At 38.7% G+C, this 23845-nt stretch overlaps 2 protein-coding genes across 2 annotated transcripts; both read left to right on the top strand.

Annotated features, from left to right (window-relative positions):
• The first annotated feature begins 354 nt into the window (after nucleotides 1–354).
• rnf185 (ring finger protein 185) lies at nucleotides 355–11933 on the top strand. Its single transcript, XM_057819557.1, has 6 exons — nucleotides 355–913; nucleotides 5028–5046; nucleotides 5141–5253; nucleotides 5325–5379; nucleotides 8319–8436; nucleotides 11506–11933. Exons 1-6 carry the CDS (start codon nucleotides 714–716, stop codon nucleotides 11601–11603), a joined length of 603 nt encoding a protein of 200 aa, XP_057675540.1. The 5' UTR covers nucleotides 355–713; the 3' UTR covers nucleotides 11604–11933.
• A 2726-nt stretch (nucleotides 11934–14659) lies between these two features.
• Nucleotides 14660–22686, top strand: LOC130905835 (homeobox protein goosecoid-2). Its single transcript, XM_057819558.1, has 4 exons — nucleotides 14660–16523; nucleotides 16618–16810; nucleotides 22042–22268; nucleotides 22347–22686. The coding sequence occupies exons 1-4, from the start codon at nucleotides 16491–16493 to the stop codon at nucleotides 22413–22415; spliced, it is 522 nt and encodes a 173-aa protein (XP_057675541.1). The 5' UTR covers nucleotides 14660–16490; the 3' UTR covers nucleotides 22416–22686.
• The last annotated feature ends 1159 nt before the right edge of the window (nucleotides 22687–23845 follow it).

Raw genomic sequence — 23845 nt, forward strand, 5'->3', positions numbered from 1 at the left:
TGTTGTTTCAATTAAAAAAAAAACTTGACTTAAATCAAAAAAAAAATTCAATCAAAGAAAAATAGTTTTCAAATATATTTTTTTGCATTTCAAGTATATTTTTTTGAGTTTCAAATTTATTTTTGCATTCACACATTTTTTTTTTTTTTGATTGAAGATGAAGTGACTTTTTCTTCGATTGAAAATATATATTTTGATCGAAGCAACTTTTTATTTGATTGAAGCAACTTTTTTTTGATTGAAAAATAAAGACAAATCTACCTCCGTATTATGTTAACACAGTTGTAGTCTCAAATTTAAAATTGTCCTCCTGACGCTAGGTGGCGATGTGTACTTTCACCTGCAATGCGTCAGTAGACAGTGAAACGAAGCAGTCGTGTTTTTTTAAAAAAAAATTTAATTGTTATTATTTCTGGGAGATGAATGTCACTTTTCTTCTTGTTTTACGCACAGTAATCTGATGAACAACACCTCGGACTTTTCCTTTATAAGAAACATTTTGAGTACTCGGACACTCGGTCACATGACATAACAGCCAACGAGTTTGTTACCCTACGCCGCCGAGTTTAGCTATTAGCGTCTCACCAGGAAGCTAACTAAACAGCTGTGTCGTCTCTACTCCATTCTCGACCTTAAACTTAAAAGTTGTCAACTCCTGTTGTTTTCATGTGCCACTTTTGACGGGTTGGAGTTGTTGTTAAGCTGTAGTGGAAATGACCGCCGTGCCTCCAGCTTCTCCACCTTCTCCGGCCGCCGGTTCACCTGGAGGAGCCGCCGCCGCCGAGAACGCGAGTCCGGGATCCAGCAGCTCCAACACGGCCGAAGGCGGCAACCAGGACAGCACGTTTGAATGCAACATTTGTCTGGACACCGCCAAGGATGCCGTCATCAGCCTTTGTGGACACCTCTTCTGGTAGGAAACGTTCCGCGACGTCCAATTAATTTAAATAGGGAGAGATGGCACTGAATGATTCATTGAAGTATATCGAATTCAGGGATTAATCGCCAAATTAGTTGAGAGCCTTTAATTTATTCTCCGTCAATGATCATGTAGTAGTACCACTGACCATTAACTTTTGACTGGAAGCTTTAGAAAACTGATGAATTGCAAAACATTTTTTGATGAATCGTCAAATTTTCAGATGAATTTTATTAAATTAATTGCGAAATGGTATGTCTGCTTAATCTTTAACACGTTCACTGTCAATTATTATGTTTCAGTAACCTTGACGACTATAACAATTTGTTACTGTTAAAATTCACCGATTAAACGTAAAATTTGATAAATCGCCAAAATAATTGGCAGATCAGTCGATCAAATTCATTGATTAATTGCAAAATTAATCAACAGATTCATTATGAACTCGTTTACGGCCAATTATCATGTTTTGGTAACCTTGACGACCATTTTGATTAGGCTGTGAAGGGAAAAGGTACCGTCATCGCACACACCATATAATTGTTGCATTAGTTATATATATTCATCTAACTATTGTTTAAGCAGACTCCACTACATGCCCTTTGACACAGTAAAGTGAATCACCTTATCCGGTGAGGGGGAGATGAGAAAAGGAACCATTTCTCGTAGGCACCGTCTAACTGTTTGCATTACTCTAACACACGTAATATAATTAATCAGGAAATAGTATCATTTTTATATTTACGGTAGGACTGCACTAATATAAGATAAACAGCACACCATAGTTTAATGAGAAGAAATAGAAGCGATACACAATGCCGTCATATCACAGAAGCCCAACACGTGCGTCACGAACAAGATTGACGCACCAACTCTTGCAATCAGCTCTCCCAGCAAACTCCAAGGACAAAGCGCTTTGTCATAAAACAAGTAGAGACAGCCCGGACAAAAAAGTTGATAGCAGGCGTCCCATCCGCGCACGAACCTAAGCCGCCTAAAACCGGCCACAGAGGGGAAGACCTAAAAGCAACGCCCAGACACACCTTAGGACACACCTTCAACACGGCCCGCTTCACCAAGGACTTTAAAAAGACTGGACACTGAGATAACACAGATTTTGCTGCTTGGAAACATGTAGCCTTGTTTTGGATAAAGAATTGTCCCTCCGTCGTCTGTTTTTGCCCTGTTTTTTTACCATTGTCGACGAATAAATTGTCAACCTGCTTTCGGCGAGTCTTTTTCAAACTTTTGGAACATGGAGTCAGTACAAAGGGTTAATATCAGAGGTGGACGCGCGAAGTTCTGCCTTCCCGGTTGGCGCGGGTGGGAGCAGCATCGGCAGAGCGGCACTTTGTTCGGCTGACGCTGTTTCCATGCGCCTTGGCCGGGGGGGGGGGGGGGGGGGGGCGAATTTCAACAGCTGGCACGATTAGAATTCAAAGATTAATTGCCGATTTAGTCAACAGATCAAGCTATCAAATCGATCAATTCAATGCAGAATTATAGACAAGTTTCCTGAGCGAAACATGGGCGGCGCCATTTTTGAAAATTTCTGCTCCGAATTCCGGTTTAGACAAAACACCGTGAGTTGCGGTTGAAGTTAGCAGTGTGTTGAGTAAGTCAAAATCAAATGAAAGGAACGCACTGATTCTCCAAAAATGGATTTTCACAACGTAAATGAGGGTCCGGGACTTTCTGTGCTTTGGGTTGCTGTGTTTTTATCACCGCCCAGCTACAAAGCACCACCGTGGATGTACCCAGTGAAGGAATCTGACTTTTTAGCCAGACTGCCTGAATCACGCCAGCCGAACCACCGGAGCCACGCTGGCGCAGCTCCAACGACCCGGGCCGGCGAGACTCAGACATCCTGGCCAAAAGGCCAAACTCCGCGCGTTCACCTTAGTCTTAACCCTTTGTACTGACTCCATTTTGAAAGGTTTAAAGAAGGCTCACCGAAAACAAGTTGACAATTTATTCAGGTCGACAGCGATCAAAACGGCAAGGCGAAACAGGAACACTCAGGCGGGGAGGCAAGGTCACCCTATCACACGTCAACAAAAATTGACCACTATTAGTTAAACATTCAGTCTTTTGAAGACTTTTGCGGGGCTGGCTGTGGGCAGGAAGAAGGGTGTGTTAAGGATTATTGTCTGTTTGTGGACTGGACAGGAGGATTCGGGAGTTACTGTTTTACGGGCAACGAGGGTTGTGGATTTTGCCACCTCAGTATTAAAGGGGCTCTTGGAGTCTTGTCAGTCGTGTTATCAGTTGGATATCAGGCGTTCTCCGGTGTTCCTTGTGTTGGGACAGGGCGTCCCGCCCTTTGTTTTGGACTGTCAGGGAGAACTGATTGCGAGAGTTAGTGGTGCAGACGTGGGCTTGTCGGCGTCAACCTTGCTAAGTCAGTTGCATGACGCACAAGTTGGGCCTCCGTGATAAGAAGGCATTGTTTATCTCTTATGCCCTATATTCTGCTTGTTTTCCTTAAACTATGGTATAAGTGCTATTTATTTTATATTGGGTGTGTTAGAGTAATACAGTCAAACAGTAAATATGAAAAATGATACTATTCCCTGATTGATTATATGAGGGCTTTGAACTAGTTAGTTCAAATAATGGATTAATCGGAAAAGGAACATGAAAAATTAATATAGCTGAGCTGAGCCTCAAATGGTATAAAAAATTGAATAAATGACGATCTATGTACAACAAAAGAACAATTGGCTAACTTACATAGCAAATGTCCGCTAGCTTAAATGCTATAAAATACTAACTTTCTTTTCTCCAATGCTCTTAACAAATGGTTCAGACTCATATTCCCACAAAAAAACGGCTAAATATAAACTAAATTACGAATGCATTAAAAATCATTAGCCCAAACAAAAACTTAGTTTACGTTGGTCTTTACAGGGAGCAGTTGGATTCAGCCATGTGAAATGAGGCAGACCAGAGGGCAAAGTATCTACCCTAATCAATAAACTAAATGTAAACCCTTTCAAAATAAACCATTACAACGCCACTTTAATTAAACGAATACTCGAAGCAACAAAATTGAATTCAAATATTTTTTTCTGATCGAATACTCGAGGATATCGATTAGTCGTTGCAGCACTAGATTATATTGTGTTAGAGCAATGCAAACAGACGATGCCTACGACAAAAGGTACCATCTCCTTCACATTTAACATGGCTGAATTCAGCTGCTCTCTGTTAAGGCCAACATGAGGTAAATTTTTGTTTGAGCTAATATGTTTGTTTATTTTCCTTTCGTAATTTAGTTTATATGTATATTTAGTGGTTTTTTGGGGGGAATATGTTTTTGAACAATTTGTTAAGAGAATTGGAAAAAAAAAAAAAAAAGCTAGTTGACTTTTGCTATGCAAATTAGTCAGTTATTCTCTAGTTAAAGTGGTACCTCTACATACAAAGTTAAATCGTTCTAGGACCTTGTTTGAAAGATCCAGCTGCTCCCTGTTAAGACCAACATAAGGTTGTAAGTTTTTGTTTAAGCTTATATGATTATTTATCATTCGTAATTTAGTTAAGAGGTATATTTAGCAGTTTTTTTGTGGGAATATGTGTTTGAATGATTTGTTAAGAGCATTATGGGGGAAAAAGTTAGCATTTTATAGCATTTAAGCTAGCAGACTTTTGCTATGGAAGTTAGCCAATTGTTCTTTTGTTGTACTTGGATCTCATTTATTTTTTAATATTGTTTAAGGCTAAGTTCAGGTATTTTAATTAATTTTTAAATGAATGTATTGCTCCCGTGAAATGAAAGCAATTTCTGCATTGTTTGAAGAAACACTAGGGAATTTTATGTTAGCAAGCCTTTGTTTTACATCTCCAAAATTTTCTTCTGCAACGCATTGAATGTTCTAATCCGATTACCCGATTATTCGAACTAACTAGTTGATAGATTAATCAATTACTTAGATAATCGATAGCGGCAAGCCCTACTTCTAATGATCATATATAATCATCTACCACTGACGGCAATGTGGGGTCCAGCTCAATCAATGAGTTAAGGTAAAGCACATGTATGCAATAATATTCCTAATGTAACTAATCAAAACTGTTTCTTTCACAATACTCTTTTTCCCATCAGCTGGCCTTGTTTGCACCAGGTAAGCGCAAATGTCTCGTCACAAAATATTATTGATCAATATTTTAATCGGTAATCCATACCGTTTGTATATCAATGTTTTTTTTTGTCTCAAGTGGTTGGAGACAAGACCCAGCAGACAAGTGTGCCCTGTGTGTAAGGCTGGCATCAGCAGGGACAAAGTGATCCCCTTATATGGGCGCGGAAGCACCGGTCAGCAGGACCCCAGGTGGGAAGTTGTTTGCTGCCAAATAGAACCGGGTCATATTGACACTTAACTCAAATCCGCTTCTCTTTTAGAGAAAAAACACCGCCGCGACCACAAGGCCAAAGGCCTGAGCCAGAAAACCGTGGGGTAAGTATCATCATTCAATGCTTAAACACATCTGAGTCACGGGACGGATTTCATATTAGTAAATATTCTCTTATTTTAAATCTCCTTAAAGGGTACCATGGATAGAAAGTAGGGCTGTCAAAATTATCGCGTTAATGGGCGGTAATTCATTTTTGAAATTAATCACGTTAAAATATTTGATGTAATTAACGCACATGCCCCGCTCAAACAGATTAAAATGACAGTTCAATGTCATGTGAACTTGTTACTTGTGTTTTTTGGAGTTTTGTCGCCCTCTGCTGGCGCTTGGGTGCGACTGATTTTCTGGGCTTCAGCACCATGAGAATTGTGTAATTATTGACATCAACAATGGCGAGCTACTAGTTTATTTATTGATTGAAATTTTTACAAATGTTATTAAAACGAAAACATTAAGAGGGGTTTTAATATAAAATTTCTATAACTTGTACTAACATTTATCTTTTAAGAACTACAAGTCTTTCTATCCATGGATCACTTTAACAGAATGTTAATGTTAATGCCATCTTGTTGATTTATTGTTATAATAAACAAATATAGTACTTATGTACCGTATGTTGAATGTATATATCCGTTTTGTGTCTTATCTTTCCATTCCAACAATAATTTACAGAAAAATATGGCATACTTTAGAGACCGTTTGAATTGCGATTAATTACGATTAATTAATTTTTAAGCTGTGATTAACTCGATTAAAAAATGTTATCGTTTGACAGCCCTAATAGAAAGACATGTAATTCTTAAAAGATAAATGTTAATAAGAGTTATAATAATTCGATATTAACCCATCTTATGGTTTTCGTTTTAATAACATTTGTAAAATGAGTTTAACTAGTAAGTCGCCATTGTTGTTGATGATGCAATGCACTCCAGGCTGGGGCTGTGACTGGGCGGCACTGCCAGGCTACCACAGTGTCACTCTTTAGCTACATAAACATGTCGCTGGTTCCGCCCTTGTAATTTGAAACCGATCGGAAAAGTGATGAGCAGGACATCACTTTCAATATTTCACAAAAAGAGCAGCAAAGGCAATTAACTCATTCACTCCCAGCCATTTTCACCGGAGCAAGGCCCTTCGCTCCCGGCCGTTTTAATGGATTTTGACTGATTTTGCAAGGCCCACAGAAAATTCAGTTCTATTGATACATACCGTAAACATGGAACTCACCAAAAGAAAGATTACGCTCTTCTTTCAGCAGAAAAAAAGGAAATTCGTATCTTTTTCCATTCTTTAGAAATCAGCATTAGAAAATAGCTTAGCTTGAGCAATTTTCCAATTTCTGATGAAAAAATTGAGAAATTTAGCTTTTTGTGAAAGCATACATTTCAAACATAACTTTGGCTTATACACAGCTCTTTCTTGCTTTAGTTACATCCCAAACATCTGTATAATGTTTTCCTTTTACAAAATAACATAAACAACAAGACAAATACAGCTTTTGATAGCAAAGTAACAATTTATTTACACATAACTAACTGATAAATGATGCTGTTCTAGCCGCGACAGCCGTTTAAACTTTTCCCTCATCGCCGTCTGTCTCATAAAGATGAATTTTTTTAGTCTCTGTGGGCTCTGCTTGCGAGCAGCACCGACTCAAAGGCATCGTCCACTGCACTGGTGGTCCCGGTCGTTCTGCTCGGTCGCCCAGCGCCTGGCATTCCGGGCGTCCTCTCGGTTATGCTCGGTCTTAGCCGCCTGGCATCCATTCAGTCGTCTTCTGCGGGCGCCCGGCCGTGCGGCTTGACCTTTCGTTGCCGTTGAATCGGGTTGCAGGTCTTACCAAATGCGCTACTGCCCTCCAGTGGCCAGTTTTATTGCTTTAAAATGGATTTTCAGCTTTGTGCTTTAGAGCTAAATTGAATCAGACCCAAGAGACGTCTTTTTTGAAGAAGAAAAAAAATGTAAAAGACGTATAAATACGCCTTTGGGACACTGAAACAATTAAAAATAGAATGTATTTATACGTTTTTGGGAGCAAATGAGTTAAATGAAGGTTTCCTGTGGGATTCAAACCCGCGTTTCCCGTGAGTCAGACAAGCACGTAGACCACCGGACTATCCTTCCGCATGACGTCAGTCATGATTTTCCTTATAGAGCAATTGCAACCCACATGCGTTGTCTGTCTCTGCGGTAAAACCTGAAAAGGAAAGTCAACTGAAAAGAAAGTTTGGCTGGCTTGACTACGGAATAAGAAAACAAGGCTCTCTTCAGACTGCAAGCAGACAAAAATAACATAGGAATTGCGTAAAAGGGTTTGTTGAACACACACACAAGAAAAATGCGCGATTGCGAAACGGGAGACACGAAAAGGGTCTGTGACAGTAGGTCGGGATCAATTAAAAAAAACAACAACAAAAAACCAAGGCAAAACCGCGATGTGAGGCAGACAAACGAAATAACACGGCAATGATGCAGCTATCAATGAAGGGATATACAAATCGTCAAATAACTGCAAGTCAATATCTTGGCAAGCCGCCTAGGATCGGTTTAAAGACAGTATTATGTATTTATAGAGGCTTCAAATTGAGGATTTGGATTCGCTGCCTGCCCTCCCAGTTATAATGGATTAAGCGTCTTTGCAGTCAATGGCAGCCAATGACTTAATATTGTTAATAATAAGTTGAACTATGCCCTTTCTTAAATTATGAGCACAGATTCTGTAAAACTAAGATTAAAAAGTACAGTATAAAAAACTAGTGGGAATTGGAATTGGACTTGAGACCAGATAAAATGGAAAAGTGTTGAGTAACATGATGTAACAATTACAATACAGAATGACGCATTATGAGTTCAGTGTTGCTCGATTCATTCAAGTGCGCCAGTCTCCCATTGGGACCCATTACAGGAGCTATGCGCACATGAAACAATTTGCTTAAGTGAACGATGCTCTGCCCTGCCTTAATGTTCTTCATTTTCACAGGGCTTCCAAGGATTCGGATTTGGGGACGGAGGTTTTCAGATGTCCTTTGGAATCGGTGCTTTCCCCTTTGGTATTTTTGCCACCGCCTTTAACATAAACGACGGCAGACCCCCACCAGGTATGTATATTCATTTGAGGTAAAAGTATCAAATTGGTGTAAAAAAATGAATAATGCAAACACTGAACTTCATCCAAATCCCTAACGCATGTTTATTGAATCGCACAAACAGAAAATAATAGCTTCAGAAGTGCCCGAATTTCCTAGACTCACAGAAACATCTCATATAAAGTTAAACAAATAGCTCTCTGAAATTTTTCCACGGCTTCTCCACTGCTAATATGCTTCTCCAAAACACAGTTCAAACGGAGACTTAAGACACTGATTAGCATAATTGCTAACTAGTTTAGCGCTCTGTGCTAAGTACCGTATTGGCCCGAATATAAGACGATGTTTTTTGCATTGAAATAAGACTGAAAAAGAGGGGGTCATCTTGTGGAGACATTATACCCATTCACGACGCTAGATGGCGCCAGATATCATTGAAGCAATGTTCTGTCATGACAGATCTCAGCTACTCTCAAGTTTAATCCAGTTTGCATTTTATTGCAATATTTTTCCTTATTCAGATTTGTTTTCAAGACTACAGTTACCGATAGACTTCAATTTGATGGTTAATGCAGTTATGGCAATTTTGTTGTTTTATCACAATAGATTGGTTTATTTACATTTAAAAAACCAGAAGCCATTCATTTACGAATATGATTGCACTTTAGTTTACATATTTAAATTAGGGGTGTCAAACGATTAAAATTTTTAATCGAGTTAATTACAGCTCAAAAATTAATTAATCGTAATTAATCGCAATTCAAACCATCTGTAAAATATGCCATATATTTCTGTAAATTATTGGTGGAATGGAAAGATAAGACCGAGATGGATATATACATTCAATATACGGTACATAAGTACTGTATTTGTTTATTATAACAATAAATCAACAAGATGGCATTACCATTATTAACATTCTGTTAAAGCGATCCATGGATAGAAAGACTTTTAGTTCTTAAAAGATAAATAAAAATAATAAATAAAATATATAAATAAATAAAACCTAAATATTTATTTTAAAAAATTATAGAAAATAAATAAAAGATAATAACTAGTACAAGTTATAGAAATTTTATATTAAACCCCCTCTTCATGTTTTCGTTTTAATAAAATTTGTAAAATTTTCAATCAAAAAATAAGCTAGTAGCCCGCCATTGTTGATGTCAATAAATACTTACACAATGCTCATGGGCGCTGAAGCCTATAAAATCAGTCGCACCCAAGCGCCAGCAGAGGGCGGCAAAACTCCGAAAATCACAACAAGTACACCTTTCACTTTTAATTCTTTTTGACCGGGGCATTTGTGCGTTAATTGCGTCAAATATTTAAACGGGATTAATTAAAAAAAAAAAATTTACCGCTTGTTAACGCGATAATTTTGACAGCCCTAATTTAAATGTTCAGATATTAAGATTTGAATGAGGCAAAATAACATGCTTTTTCTCTCAAATATATTGTTATAATCATTTGTTTCGGATGTACTATAATTATTTTCTGTATAAAATCTTTTTTTTCAAACTTGAGTCTTGAAAAAGGGGGGTCGTCTTATAATCAGGGCCGTCTTATATTTGGGCCAATACGATAGTAATGTCTCGTTTACTCACTTCTGACGGAGAAGCACTGGATCTAACAATTCACATGACTCAAAACAATCAAACTCTAAATAGTATAGCAGTGAACTCTCTCTCTTTTGCTGTAATCACTGGCGTTTGCGCACAGCCTCACATTACTCACAAACAAGGACCCAAACTGAACTGCTCATAGCTGCTGGCTAAAATTGATTATCAAATTTGTTGGTATCGAATTTGTTGCAGTCTTATGATCAGTTATAAAAATGGCTTTTTTCCCCTATTTTATTTTTTGCTTACTGTAATAAATACACCGTCATTTTCAGACTATAAGCCGCTACTTGTTTCCCTCATTTTGAATCCGGCGGTTTATAATCTAGTGTGGCTCATTTGTTGATTTATTTGGGTTATTAGGTAACACTGTATTTGACGGCGGCGTCATAAGACTGCCCTAAGAACGTCATAATTTTGACATGGCACTATCATGGGTATTAATGAATGCTTATGACAAATTATGCACCATTAATGCTCAAATCTTTTGCATCCATTTAAAAGTGAGATTTGCCAGATTACACAAAATGACATCTGTCATAAGCATTCATTAATGCTCAAGGCAGAGTCGTGTTATAATAATGAAGGTCTTATGACAGTTTTATAGCACCACTATCAAATAAAGTGTTAACAAAATACTATAGACAGCAATAAATGAAACAACTGGAATAGTAACTGAAGACATATTTAGCACAGATCATGAATTGCGATTATTATTAACATCTGTAGTAGGGTTGTCCCGATCATGTTTTTTCGCTCCCGATCCGATCCCGATCGTTTTAGTTTGAGTATCTGCCGATCCCGATATTCGCTGATCCAATTGCTTTTTTTTTGCTCCCGATTCAATTACAATCATTCCCGATAATTTTTCCTGATCATATACATTTTGGCAATGCATTAAGAAAAAAAAAAGAATAAAACTCGGACGAATATATACATTCAACATACAGTACATAAGTACTGTATTTGTTTATTATGAAAATAAATCCTCAAGATGGCATTTACATTACTAACATTCTTTCTTAATTTTTAAGCTGTAATTAACTCAATTAATAAATTTTAATCGTTTGACACCCCTAGTTTGAAGTTACTGCTGTCAAAGGGCAGGGGGGCCACAAAGTATTAAACGTGATGGTTCACTTACATATTTTTCCCCCTTCTGTCATTGTTTTAATACTGTCCTCATTTAAATATGAAAACCTATAAATATTTTGGTGGTTTAATGGTAGTTTAGTTAAAGCATTGTTTTTTCATCTGTGTGATTTTGACAAAGAACACATCACATTTGACGGTGATTTTACGCAGAAATGTGAGAAATTCCAAAAGGTTCAGATACTTTTTCATACCATTGTATATTTACTATCAAAAGAATTGTTGTCAAATAATTTGATCAATTAGTCTAGTGATTTTTGCAAGCCCTAGAAAGGATGCTCTCATAATCTAACATTTTTCCACACAGCTGCCCCGGGCACCCCGCAGCACATGGACGAGCAGTTCCTGTCGCGACTCTTCCTCTTTGTGGCGCTGGTCATCATGTTTTGGCTCCTCATAGCGTGAACACAGCCAAGATTTATTCGCAAAGATGAGATAAGACATTTTTATGTACCTCTAACTAATTGGCCGCCATTGGCATTTGAAGAGACTGGAGATTAAACACATTCATATTTTTTGGAATCGTTTTTGCTACTTACATTTTTGGGTTGTGTTTAAAAAAAACCTGTCAATGGCAGCCAGCGAGTTAATCAACACTTTATATCGGTTAATAATTTGTACAAATAAACTGTCAGTGTGAACAAAATATTTGGAAAATGAGGTTTCCACTCAACAAGGATGATTTAGGAAGCAGGAAATTCCTAAGTTCTACAATAAAAATGATTGTTTAAGTCATTTTTGATGATGAATCAGTCTCATTTATAAGAAAAAAATAATTCCAGAAAATAGAGGTGGGAATCTTGGGGCACCTAACGATTCGATAACGATTCAGAGGCAACGATTCAATTATAAATCGATTATTAATGTCAGAAAATAATATTAATACCAATGTTTGGAGGGAAAAAGTTGCTTTTTCTTTTTTTTTTTTTTCTAATTAACTCATTTGCTCCCAAAAACGTATAAATTAGGGCTGTCAAACGATTAAAGTTTTTAATCAAGTTAATTACAGCTTCAAAATTAATTAATCGTAATTAATCGCAATTAATCGCAGTTCAAACCATCTATAAAATATGCCATATTTTTCTGTAAATTATTGTTGGAATGGAAAGATGACACAAGATGGATATATACATTCAACATACGGTACATAAGTACTGTATTTGTTTATTATAACAATAAATCAACAAGATGGCATTACCAATATTAACATTCTGTTAAAGCGATCCATGGATAGAAAGACTTGTAGTTCTTAAAAGATAAATTTTAGTACAAGTTATAGAAATTTTATATTAAAACCCCTCTTGATGTTTTCGTTTTAATAAAATTTGTAAAATTTTCAATCAAAAAATAAGCTAGTATCCCGCTATTGTTGATGTCAATAATTGCTTACACAATGCTCATGGGTGCTGAAGCCTATAAAATCAGTTGCACCCAAGCGCCAGCAGAGGGCGGCAAAACTCCGACAAACACAACAAGTACACCTTTCACTGTGCTGTCATTTTAATCTGTTTGAGCGGAGCATTTGTGTGTAATTGCGTCAAATATTTTAACGGGATTAATTAAAAAAATTAATTACCGCTCGTTAACGCGATAATTTTCACAGCCCTAGTATAAATACGTTCTATTTTTAATTGTTTCAGTGTCCCAAAAACGTATTTATACGTCTTTTACCTTTTTTTTTCACAAGAGACATCTCTAGGTTCTGATGCAACTTTGCTCCAAAGCACAATGCTCAAAATCCATTTTAAAGCAATAAAACTGGCCACTGGAGGGCAGTAGCACATTTGGTAAGAACTCTTATTGGACAATGAACGGAAGTGAGGAGAGGAGGCGTAACCCGTGGAACGAGCGGTCAGGTTGCACGACCAAGGCGCTGGTTGAAGACGACCGGATGGATGATCAGGAACGTCCAGGATGCCGGGTGTGGGAATTCTGAGTAGGACGATCACACACAAAAGCAAAAAACAGCTGTGTTAAAGTCAAAGTTATGTTTGAAATGTATGTGTTTACAAAAAGGTCAATTTGTCTTTTTTTATCAGAAACTGGAAATTTCTCAAACTAAGCTATTTTCTAATGCTGATTTCTCAAGAATGGAAAAAGAGATGAACTAACTTTTTCTTCCTACTGACAGAAGAGTCTAATCTTTCTTTTGGTGGGTTCCACGTTTATATAGCAATAGAACAGAATTTTCTGTGGGCCTTGCAAAATCAGTCAAAATCCAGTAAAACACCCAGGAGCGAATGTGGTTGTTTCAGTGAAAACGACTGGGATTGAATGGGTTAATTTAAAAAATCAGTTTTTAAACCCTTTTCTTTTTCCTTGTAATGTCATACGAGGTTTTCACCCAACAACGAAGATTTAAGAAGGCAGCCCTGTCCGAATTTATCTAATAAAAATCAGTGCCTCTTCGGTCATATCTTTATGCTGAAAGTTTTTTTTGTTTTTGTTTTGTTTTGTTAGTCTTAAACAAAATTCAAATTTTAGTATGTGTATGTATATATATATATATATATATATATATATACACAAACAAATGCAGTGCTTATGTACAGTATGTTGAATGTATATATTCGTCCGAGTTTTATTCATTTTTTTTCTTAATGCATTGCCAAAATGTATATGATCGGGAAAAATTATCGGGAATGATTGGAATTGAATCGGGAGCAAAAAAAAAAAGCAATCTGATCGGGAAATATCGGGATCGGCAGATACTCAAACTAAAACGATCGGGATCGGATCGGGAGCAAAAAAAAAACATGATCGGAACAACCCTAATTGAGACTCTTAGGAAGCTCAAAGCAAGAATTGGACATGTTCGGCCCAACTTGGACATGACAAATGTGCTCCTCTTGCATGACAATGCACGTCCTCAAACAAGCATCAGGACCATGGAGGTCATCACTTCATTTGGATGGACAGTGATACCACAACCGCCATATTCTCCCGAAGAAGGACTCCGGGGCAACAGATATAGCAATGACGAAGTGAAAACTGCTGTCAAGAATTGGTTTTGAGATCAACCGGCTGAGTTCTCCAACACTGGTATACATGCCCCCTCGTTCATAGGTGGACTGTAGCTCTTGAGAGAGGTGGAGAAGTAAAAATGTACTCCTCACACTTGTACCTTTCTTTTGATGTATAATACATGTTCCTATTATAATTTGTTTGTACATAATAAAGTTGGGTGCATTACTTTTTGAATACCCCTCGTATGTGTAAAGGCCAAAAATGCATATGACCATACCTGCTGTTTGTGTTGAATTGTCAAACTTAAAACTATTCAATCTTACTTTTTCTGATGAATGTTTATCCTAACAAGATGAATAAATATTATCAAGCTTCAAAACTAGGGTTGTTCCGATCATGTTTTTTTGCTCCCGATCCGATCCCGCTAATTTGAGTTTGAGTATCTGCCGATCCCGATATTTCCCGATCCGATTGCTTTTTTTTGCTCCCGATTCAATTCCAATCATTCCCGATAATTTTTCCCGATCATATACATTTTGGCAATGCATTAAGAAAAAAATGAATAAAACTCTGACAAATATATACATTCAACGTACAGTACTGTATTTGTTATGAAAATAAATCCTCAAGATGGCGTTTACATTATTAACATTCTTTCTGTGAGAGGCATCCACGGATAGAAAGACTTGTGACTTTGTATATTGTGACTAAATATTGCCATCTAGTGTATTTGTTGAGCTTTCAGTAAATGATACTGTAGCCATGCCCCAATGTAGATTGTGACTAAATATTGCCATCTAGTGTATTTGTTGAACTTTCAGTAAATGATACTGTAGCCATGCCCCAATGCATGATGGGAAGTGGAACCATGACTGTGCGTAGTGCTACCAATTGATATATCTTCTCTGCATTGGGAAATAAAATAAGGTGTTGAGAAAAAGATCAATTGCTACTTTGCTTCCCCACATTGCTTCCCACGATATTTCTAATCGTAGGGTTCGGGATTGTAAGCCTTTAGCCAATTAAAAAAGGCTCCAAAGGCTGTCAAAATTCACTCTACTCATTTTACGCTGCCTTTTATCTCTCTATATAGGTAAAATGGTGCCATTACAGATTGAGCGCGACAATGCGTGAGTGGGTCGTGCAGCGCATGCATTAATTGCGTTAAATATTTTAACGTGATACTTTTTTTTTTTTTTTTATTAATTACCTCTGTTATAGGGATAAATTTGATAACCCTACCTTAAGCCTAAACTAAAGACTCTGGATGAGTGTAACATATTATGTCTGTAACGTTAAATACAATTACAAAAACAATTTAATTAAGATATATATATTAAAAAAAGGCATGGCCGATATTTTTTGCCGATTCCACTACTTTGAAAATGACGTGATCGGACCCGATTGATCGGGACATCTCTGTTCAAAACGGTTGGTCGAGCATGTTTGGTTGTCAATGGGACATCAACATTACAAATTTTGAAAAAAGATTTTGGGATTTGTTTGTCTTTTTGGGTTCAAAATGTGGATTATAATTGGTCAGTGAAGAAAACAACAGTTTGGACATGAAGTGCAAGGTGTCCTGAAAAAAGGGACCCAATTTGGCCATTGTGAACATTCTGTTCTTTGAAATATAAAGACAACATCAAATGCATGCAAATTCGGCCAAAATAGGCTTAGGTGTTAAACGGTTAACGATGTTTCCAACAATTTGCTACCTTGCATAGCAAAGATCCACTAGTTTAAATGCTACACTATGCTAATGTTTACCAGATAGTTTCTGGCGCGCACTAGATTGTTTCAATAGCTTTGCTTTATGTTACAAGTGGCAATCCTATTTGTTATTTTTCTGTTTATTTTTTGATCCCAATAAAAGCCATCTTTTGAGCAAATGTGCCTAAACCAAACTGCATGTTTTTACGGCGTTAATCCCTGGTAATGAAATGTGATCCGTGGGCACAATGAGCGCAGATATCATCTGGCGAGCTATTAAATCCGTCGTGAAAGGGATGAGATGGTGCTTATTGTTATCAGCTCTCAAAAGGCCGCATGAGAGGAGCTTAGACACATTGTGGAAATGCATTGGTTCTATCGCCGGCCTGCTGTGAAATCAACCCAAAAACTCATCATTAACTCATCACCAGATGGTTCGTCGTCCATCCGTCCAGTATCATATTCATTATTTATTGTTTCAATAATCATCTGAGATGCCGAAAGAAAACCGTTGCTGTTTTTTTCCCTTTAAATCCGTCTTTCTAATACTGAGATTTGCTCTCTAAACCCGCCAACAATGAGGATCTTTGGCGCTTTTCCACATCTCATTTTATGCAGCCAAAATCTGATGAAAAAGGAATGAAGGTGAGATTAACCTTTTCACAAAAACTAGACCCAGATTAGCCGCTTTATGTCTGGAAGAGGGGGTTTTACCTTTCTTTTTTTATTTTGAAATAAGGAAAACATCTCTCGGGCAGAGAGCAGTGTTGCCGAGGCTGCCGACATGGAGAGGCAAAAGTTCCCGTTCACCATTGAAGACATTCTGAGGAACTATCCCTCAACGGCGCGGGACGATGCGCCCGTTTGGCGTTTGTGTTGTTGCTGCTGCTGCTGTTGCTGTTGCGGCGGAAGAACTGACCATCCGCGTCAAGGTAAGGCCAGCCACCATTTTGTGGGCTACAAAAATTTAAATTGTAAAATTTATTGTGAATCTGTGGTATCATGTTTGTGATTAATCTGTGAATTCCATTAATTCATCTGGAACGTGATTACTCACTGCCAACCCTTCCGCTCACAATGGATTGGACGGCTATTGCAGTCAATGGCATTGAAACATGACCACTGGCGGTGAACGTGTTAATGATGGATGACTGTCAAATAATTTGGTAATAATTCTATGAATTCAATACAGTGCCTTGCAAAAGTATTCGGCCCCTTTGAATCTTGCAACCTTTCGCCACATTTCAGGCTTCAAACATAAAGATATGAAATTTAATTTTTTTTGTCAAGAATCAACAACAAGTGGGACACAATCGTGAAGTGGAACAACATTTATTGGATAATTTAAACTTTTTTAACAAATAAAAAACTGAAAAGTGGGGCGTGCAATATTATTCGGCCCCTTTTCAGTGCAGCAAACTCACTCCAGAAGTTCAGTGAGGATCTCTGAATGATCCAATGTTGTCCTAAATGACTGATGATGATAAATAGAATCCACCTGTGTGTAATCAAGTCTCCGTATAAATGCACCTGCTCTGTGATAGTCTCAGGGTTCTGTTTAAAGTGCAGAGAGCATTATGAAAACCAAGGAACACACCAGGCAGGTCCGAGATACTGTTGTGGAGAAGTTTAAAGCCGGATTTGGATACAAAAAGATTTCCCAAGCTTTAAACATCTCAAGGAGCACTGTGCAAGCCATCTTAATGAAATGGAAGGAGCATCAGACCACTGCAAATCTATCAAGACCTGGCCGTCCTTCCAAACTTTCTTCTCAAACAAGGAGAAAACTGATCAGAGATGCAGCCAAGAGGCCCATGATCACTCTGGATGAACTGCAGAGATCTACAGCTGAGGTGGGAGAGTCTGTCCATAGGACAACAATCAGTCGTACACTGCACAAATCTGGCCTTTATGGAAGAGTGGCAAGAAGAAAGCCATTTCTCAAAGATATCCATAAAAAGTCTCGTTTAAAGTTTGCCACAAGCCACCTGGGAGACACCAAACATGTGGAAGAAGGTGCTCTGGTCAGATGAAACCAAAATTGAACTTTTTGGCCACAATGCAAAACGATATGTTTGGCGTAAAAGCAACACAGCTCATCACCCTGAACACACCATCCCCACTGTCAAACATGGTGGTGGCAGCATCATGGTTTGGGCCTGCTTTTCTTCAGCAGGGACAGGGAAGATGGTTAAAATTGACGGGACGATGGATGCAGCCAAATACAGGAACATTCTGGAAGAAAACCTGTTGGTATCTGCACAAGACCTGAGACTGGGGCGGAGATTTATCTTCCAACAGGACAATGATCCAAAACATAAAGCCAAATCTACAATGGAATGGTTAAAAAATAAACGTATCCAGGTGTTAGAATGGCCAAGTCGAAGTCCAGACCTGAATCCAATCGAGAATCTGTGGAAAGAGCTGAAGACTGCTGTTCACAAACACTCTCCATCCAACCTCACTGAACTCGAGCTGTTTTGCAAGGAAGAATGGGCAAGAATGTCAGTCTCTCGATGTGCAAAACTAATAGAAACATACCCCAAGCGACTTGCAGCTGTAATTGGAGCAAAAGGTGGCGCTACAAAGTATTAACGCAAGGGGGCCGAATAATATTGCACGCCCCACTTTTCAGTTTTTTATTTGTCAAAAAAGTTTAAATTATCCAATAAATTTTGTTCCACTTCACGATTGTGTCCCACTTGTTGTTGATTCTTGACAAAAAATTAAAATTTTATATCTTTATGTTTGAAGCCTGAAATGTGGTGAAAGGTTGCAAGGTTCAAGGGGGCCGAATACTTTTGCAAGGCACTGTATATTGTTCTGACTAGGGTTGTTCCGATCACGTTTTTTTGCTCCCGATCGTTTTAGTTTGAGTATCTGCCGATCCCGATATTTCCCGATCTGATTGCTTTTTTTTGTTTTTGCTCCCGATTCAATTCCAATCATTCCCGATAATTTTTCCCGATCATATACATTTTGGCAATGCATTAAGAAAAAAATGAATAAAACTCTGACGAATATATACATTCAACATACAGTACATAAGTACTGTATTTGTTTATTATGACATTAAATCCTCAAGATGGCATTTACATTATTAACATTCCTTCTGTGAGAGGGATCCACGGATAGAAAGACTTGTAATTCTTAAAGGATAAATGTGACTTTGTATATTAAGACTAAATGTTGCCATCTAGTGTGTTGAGCTTTCAGCAAATGATACTGTAGTCATTTAACTGTTCTGCCCAAATGCATGATGGGAAGCGCAACCATGACTGTGCGTAGTGGCACCAGTTGATATATCTTCTCTGTGTTGGGAAGTAACATAGGGTGTTAAGGAAAAGATCAACCACTACCGTTCTTCAGCACGCGATATTTCTAATAGTTGAGAGAGGGATTTTAAGGCTTTAGCCAATTAAAACGAGGCTCCAAAGACTGCCAAAATTCTCTCTACTCATTTTACGCTGCCTGTCAGCTCTATATATAGGTAAATTCGGCGCCATTATAGATTGAACGCGACAACGCGTGAGTGGGTCGTGCAGCGCATGCGTTAATTGCATTGAATATTTTAACGTGTTTAATTGAAAAAAAAGTAATTACTGCCGTTAATGCGATAAATTTGATAGCCCTACTTTAAGCCAAGACTAAAGACTCTGGATGAATGTAAGACATTTTGTCTGTAACATTAAATACAATTAGAAAACGATTTAATTAAAAAATATATATATATTAAAAAAAAAGGCATGTCCGATATTTTTTTGCCGATTCCGATACTTTGAAAATGACATGATCGCACCCGATCAATCGGCATCTTGATCGATCGGGACATCTTTAGCTCTGACGGCTAATTTAGCAATTAACCCCTTTAACACCTGGCCCTATTTTGTTTGAATTTGCATGCCTTTGATGTTGCCTTTATATTTCAAAGAAAAAAAAAATCACAATGGCCTGGTTGGGTCACATTTTTCAGGACACCATAAACTTCATGTCCAAACTGTTGTTTTCTTCACTGACCATTTCAATATTTTGGACCCAACAAGACAAAAAAAAAATCTTTTTGCCAAAATTTGTAATATCGATGTCCCATTGACAACCAAACTTGCTCAATGAAACGTTTTGAAGCTTGATAATATTCAACTTGTTAGGCGAAACATTCAACATGAAGGAATTCATTCGCTGCTCAGCCTTCAGCGCGTACAGCCGCACTCTAAGCTTCTGAAGCATTCCCTTATCTTAACCGATAAGCGCTCAGGGCCAGCAAGCTCGACTCCCAGTATGGCTCCAAAGAATTTGAAACCTGGAGACTTGGGTGAAATAAAATCCTCCATACAGAAGTTGGAGGTCTCCTTGACTAGCTTGATTCAAAACCAGAATCAAGAAATAGTCAGAGAGCTCCAGTTACTTCGCGCTGAAAACGAGACACTCAAGCAGGCGGTCGAGGAGAGAGATGTTCACATCAAGAGGCTGGAAATTTTGGCTGACGATCTCGACCAGTGCTGACGCGCAAATGAGCTCATCATTTCTGGATTACAACTTACGCCTAGCCCAGGGGACACAGTGTCGCTACTGGCAATTGCTAAGCTGAAAGAGTATGGAATAAACATGGAACCGCTGGACATCCGTCGCTGCCTTCTGCTCCCATCTGGGGGGAGAGGACCGGCGACGGTGCTCATGAAGCTGGCAGACCACAAGACCAAGACTGCCCTGCTTAACCAACGCCGCCTCCTGAAAGGGTCGAAGATTTTTTTGAATGACAACTTGACCCGCCGAAATGCCGAAATTGCAAGAAAAGCACGTCAACTCAAGAAAGCCGGTAAAATAGCCAACACTTGGGTCTCTGATTGCAGGATCCTTGTCAATTGAGCTGCTTGACTGGACGCTAAGTTATTAAACTCAGATTGTTGATTGTTTTATTGTACAGTTTCGATGTATGCCTGAATGTGCGTCTTTAGTTGTATGGGGGACGGGAAACTGATAAGCATATGCTTCATCCCGTCCGCCTTTGTCCTCTCTTCGGTTCCTTCGGGAAAATCATATCACATTTTGTAATTGTCAATGATTGTCAATGATACCGATGATTATGTCAATAAAATTCCATTCCATTCGGCCCCCCCTGCCAAGCCGCGGAAAACAGCGACAGCCGAACGAAATGATGTTCTGCGGGCACCACTCCGGGAAATCGACCGGAAGGGGGCAAAACTCTGCGCGTTCACTCTGGTGTTAACCCTTTGCACTGACTCCAAGTTCCAAAAGTTTGAAGAAGGCTCACCCAAAACAGGTTGACAATTTATTCGTTGACAGTGGTCAAAAAACAAGGCAAAACAGACGACGGAGGGTCGGCAAAACAAGGTTACATAGAAATGTTCCTGAGCTGCAACAGCTGTTATCTAAAAATTCAGTTCTTTTGAACGCTGCGGTGGAGTGGGCTGGGCCAAAGGCGTGGTTGGGTGCCCATCCTCTTCCTCAAGTTGATGAAATAATGCATTAGCTTGCGCTAAATTTCGTTTTCGATTAATTCCGCACGTTTCAAAGTCGCTCGCCCAAGCCAACCGGCCATGGCTCGCAACCTTGCCTCCCTCAGGTGATTAAAAATGCTCACATTACGTCCGTCATTCACGACCTCACGATAGCTCCTGGAATATGTCGTTTTTCGTGGTGCTTTCGGTTTTGAAAAAGGACAAGAAATGATGGAAATATAGACATAAACACATGGTCCGTGCAGCGTTTTAATGTTTACTAATGAGGGCTATAAAACAAGAAGCTTCATATGTCCATCAATGCTCCCTTGGGGGAGACAGTCAACCTCTGTTGCCACCTGCTGTCAAAACTGTTGTCGTCCAGCATGCCTCCTAGCATGCATTGCAGCGCTACAGATGTAAATAACAATGAAAATTCATTATTTGTGCAAATTATTTCTTCAGTTGCTGTTACAGTTGTTTCATTAGTTGCTAGTTATGGTATTTGGTATGACGCCACTGTCAAATAAAGCAGAACCTGTTAACCCAAATAAATCAGCAAGTAAGCCACACTGGACTATAAGCAGCAGGATTCAAAATAAGGGAAAAAAGTAACGGTTTATAGTCAGAAAATTACGGTAATTTTGACATAAATAATTTCATTCATTTAAAAAACAAATCCATAGTGCTTTTTCTGATAACAGGTTGGGCTGGGATGTCGGAACCCGGTGTTCGAGAAGAAGACGATGAAGCTGAAGCGTATGTGGAGGTGGTGGCCCAAAAGCCCAGGAGGACCCGGCGGCACCGGACCATCTTCACCGAGGAGCAGTTGGATGCCCTGGAAGAACTCTTCCTACGGAACCACTACCCGGACGTAAATGCCCGGGAAAAGTTAGCGCAGACCACTCGTCTCAGAGAAGAGAGAGTTGAGGTAATTCGATCATTTTCATACAGTACAGTACTATTTGTTTGTTGGGAAGTGATGTCTTGTTCTGTCTTCTGTTTTTAGGTTTGGTTTAAAAACCGTAGAGCGAAGTGGAGGCGCCAGAGACGACTCTCATTTAACACGGAAAACTAACTTTTTATGGACCGCCATCGATGGGAGCGTATTGCTGGCACACATGAAAAAATTCCAAGTTCAGCATCAAATTTCACATTGAAGCAAATTTTACCATTCAAACAGTGAGAATGTTGAATGCTTTGAATGTCTGATTAACTGGAAATGATTCACAACAAGAAAAGTGTCTCGATGAACAAATTGTTGTTGTTTAAACACACTTAGTCATGTGAAAAAATTAAGACACCCCATGAAATATTTAGTTCTTTATTAAGAAATGTTCTCATATCAATGTCTGATCTTGTTTTTCTTTATCTCTGGAAAAGAAAGTGATTTAATTGCAGGTAAACAACAAAAATGAACATTGTTTTACTCATTAAACCAAATATATCAACAAAAATGCATATTCTAACTGAGGAAAAAGTGAGGACACCCTACCAACTCATAGCTAGTTTTACCCCCTTTGGGTGAAATAACTTCAGTGAGATGCTTTTTGCAACCATCTACCAGTCTGTAACATGGTCTGAAAAAAGCTTGCCCCACTCCTCAATGCAGAATACTTTCAGCTTTGACATGTTTGAGGGGTTTCTTGTATTTACAGCCTGCATAATGCCTAATCACCCCACAGCATCTCAATGGGATGAAGATCTGGACTTTGACTCAGCCATTCCAGGACTCTCCATTCCTTCCTTTTCAGCCACTCCTTGGTGGATTTACTGGTATGTTTTGGGTCATTGTCATGTTGCAGGGTCCAGTTTCGCTTCAGCTTTAATTTTTCTACTATTGATCTCACATGTTCTTCAAGCAGCCTCTGTTACACGATAGAATTCATGGTGGATTCTATGATGGTGAGTTGGCCAGGTCCTGCTTAAGCAAAGCATCCCCAAACCATGACATCCCCAAACCCTAACCCCTGCCTCAAACATGTCCTCTGTTCTGGTGTCCAAATAATTCAGTTTTAGATTCATCTGTCCGAAGAACATTATTCCAGAAGTCCTGGTATTTGCCTACATTCACTCTGGCAAACTTCAGTCTGGGCTTCATGTTCTTCTTGGAGAGCAAAGGTTTCCTCCTTGCACACCTCCCATGAAGGTTAAACTTGTGAAGTCTCTTTCTGATTGTAGAGGCTTGCACTTTCACATCAACAGTAGCAAGAGCCTGCTGTAGGTCATGTGATGTTTTAGGGTTTTTGGAGACTTCTTTTAGCATCTTGCGGTCTGCTGTCGGGGTGAACTTGCTTGGATGGCCAGACCTGGGCATGTTGGCAGTTGTTTTGAATGTCCTCTACTTGTAGACTATTTTCCGGACAGTGGAACGGCTGATTTTAAATTCTTTTGAGATCTTTTGAAATCTCTTACCAGACTCATAAGCGTCTACAATCTTCTTTCTGAAGGCCTCAGAGAGCTCCTTTGATCTCACCATGGTGTTTTCTCTCACTTCAACAGTCAGGG

This window comes from Corythoichthys intestinalis, chromosome 17, assembly GCF_030265065.1.
Source record: "Corythoichthys intestinalis isolate RoL2023-P3 chromosome 17, ASM3026506v1, whole genome shotgun sequence".
NCBI classification, from domain to species: domain Eukaryota; kingdom Metazoa; phylum Chordata; class Actinopteri; order Syngnathiformes; family Syngnathidae; genus Corythoichthys; species Corythoichthys intestinalis.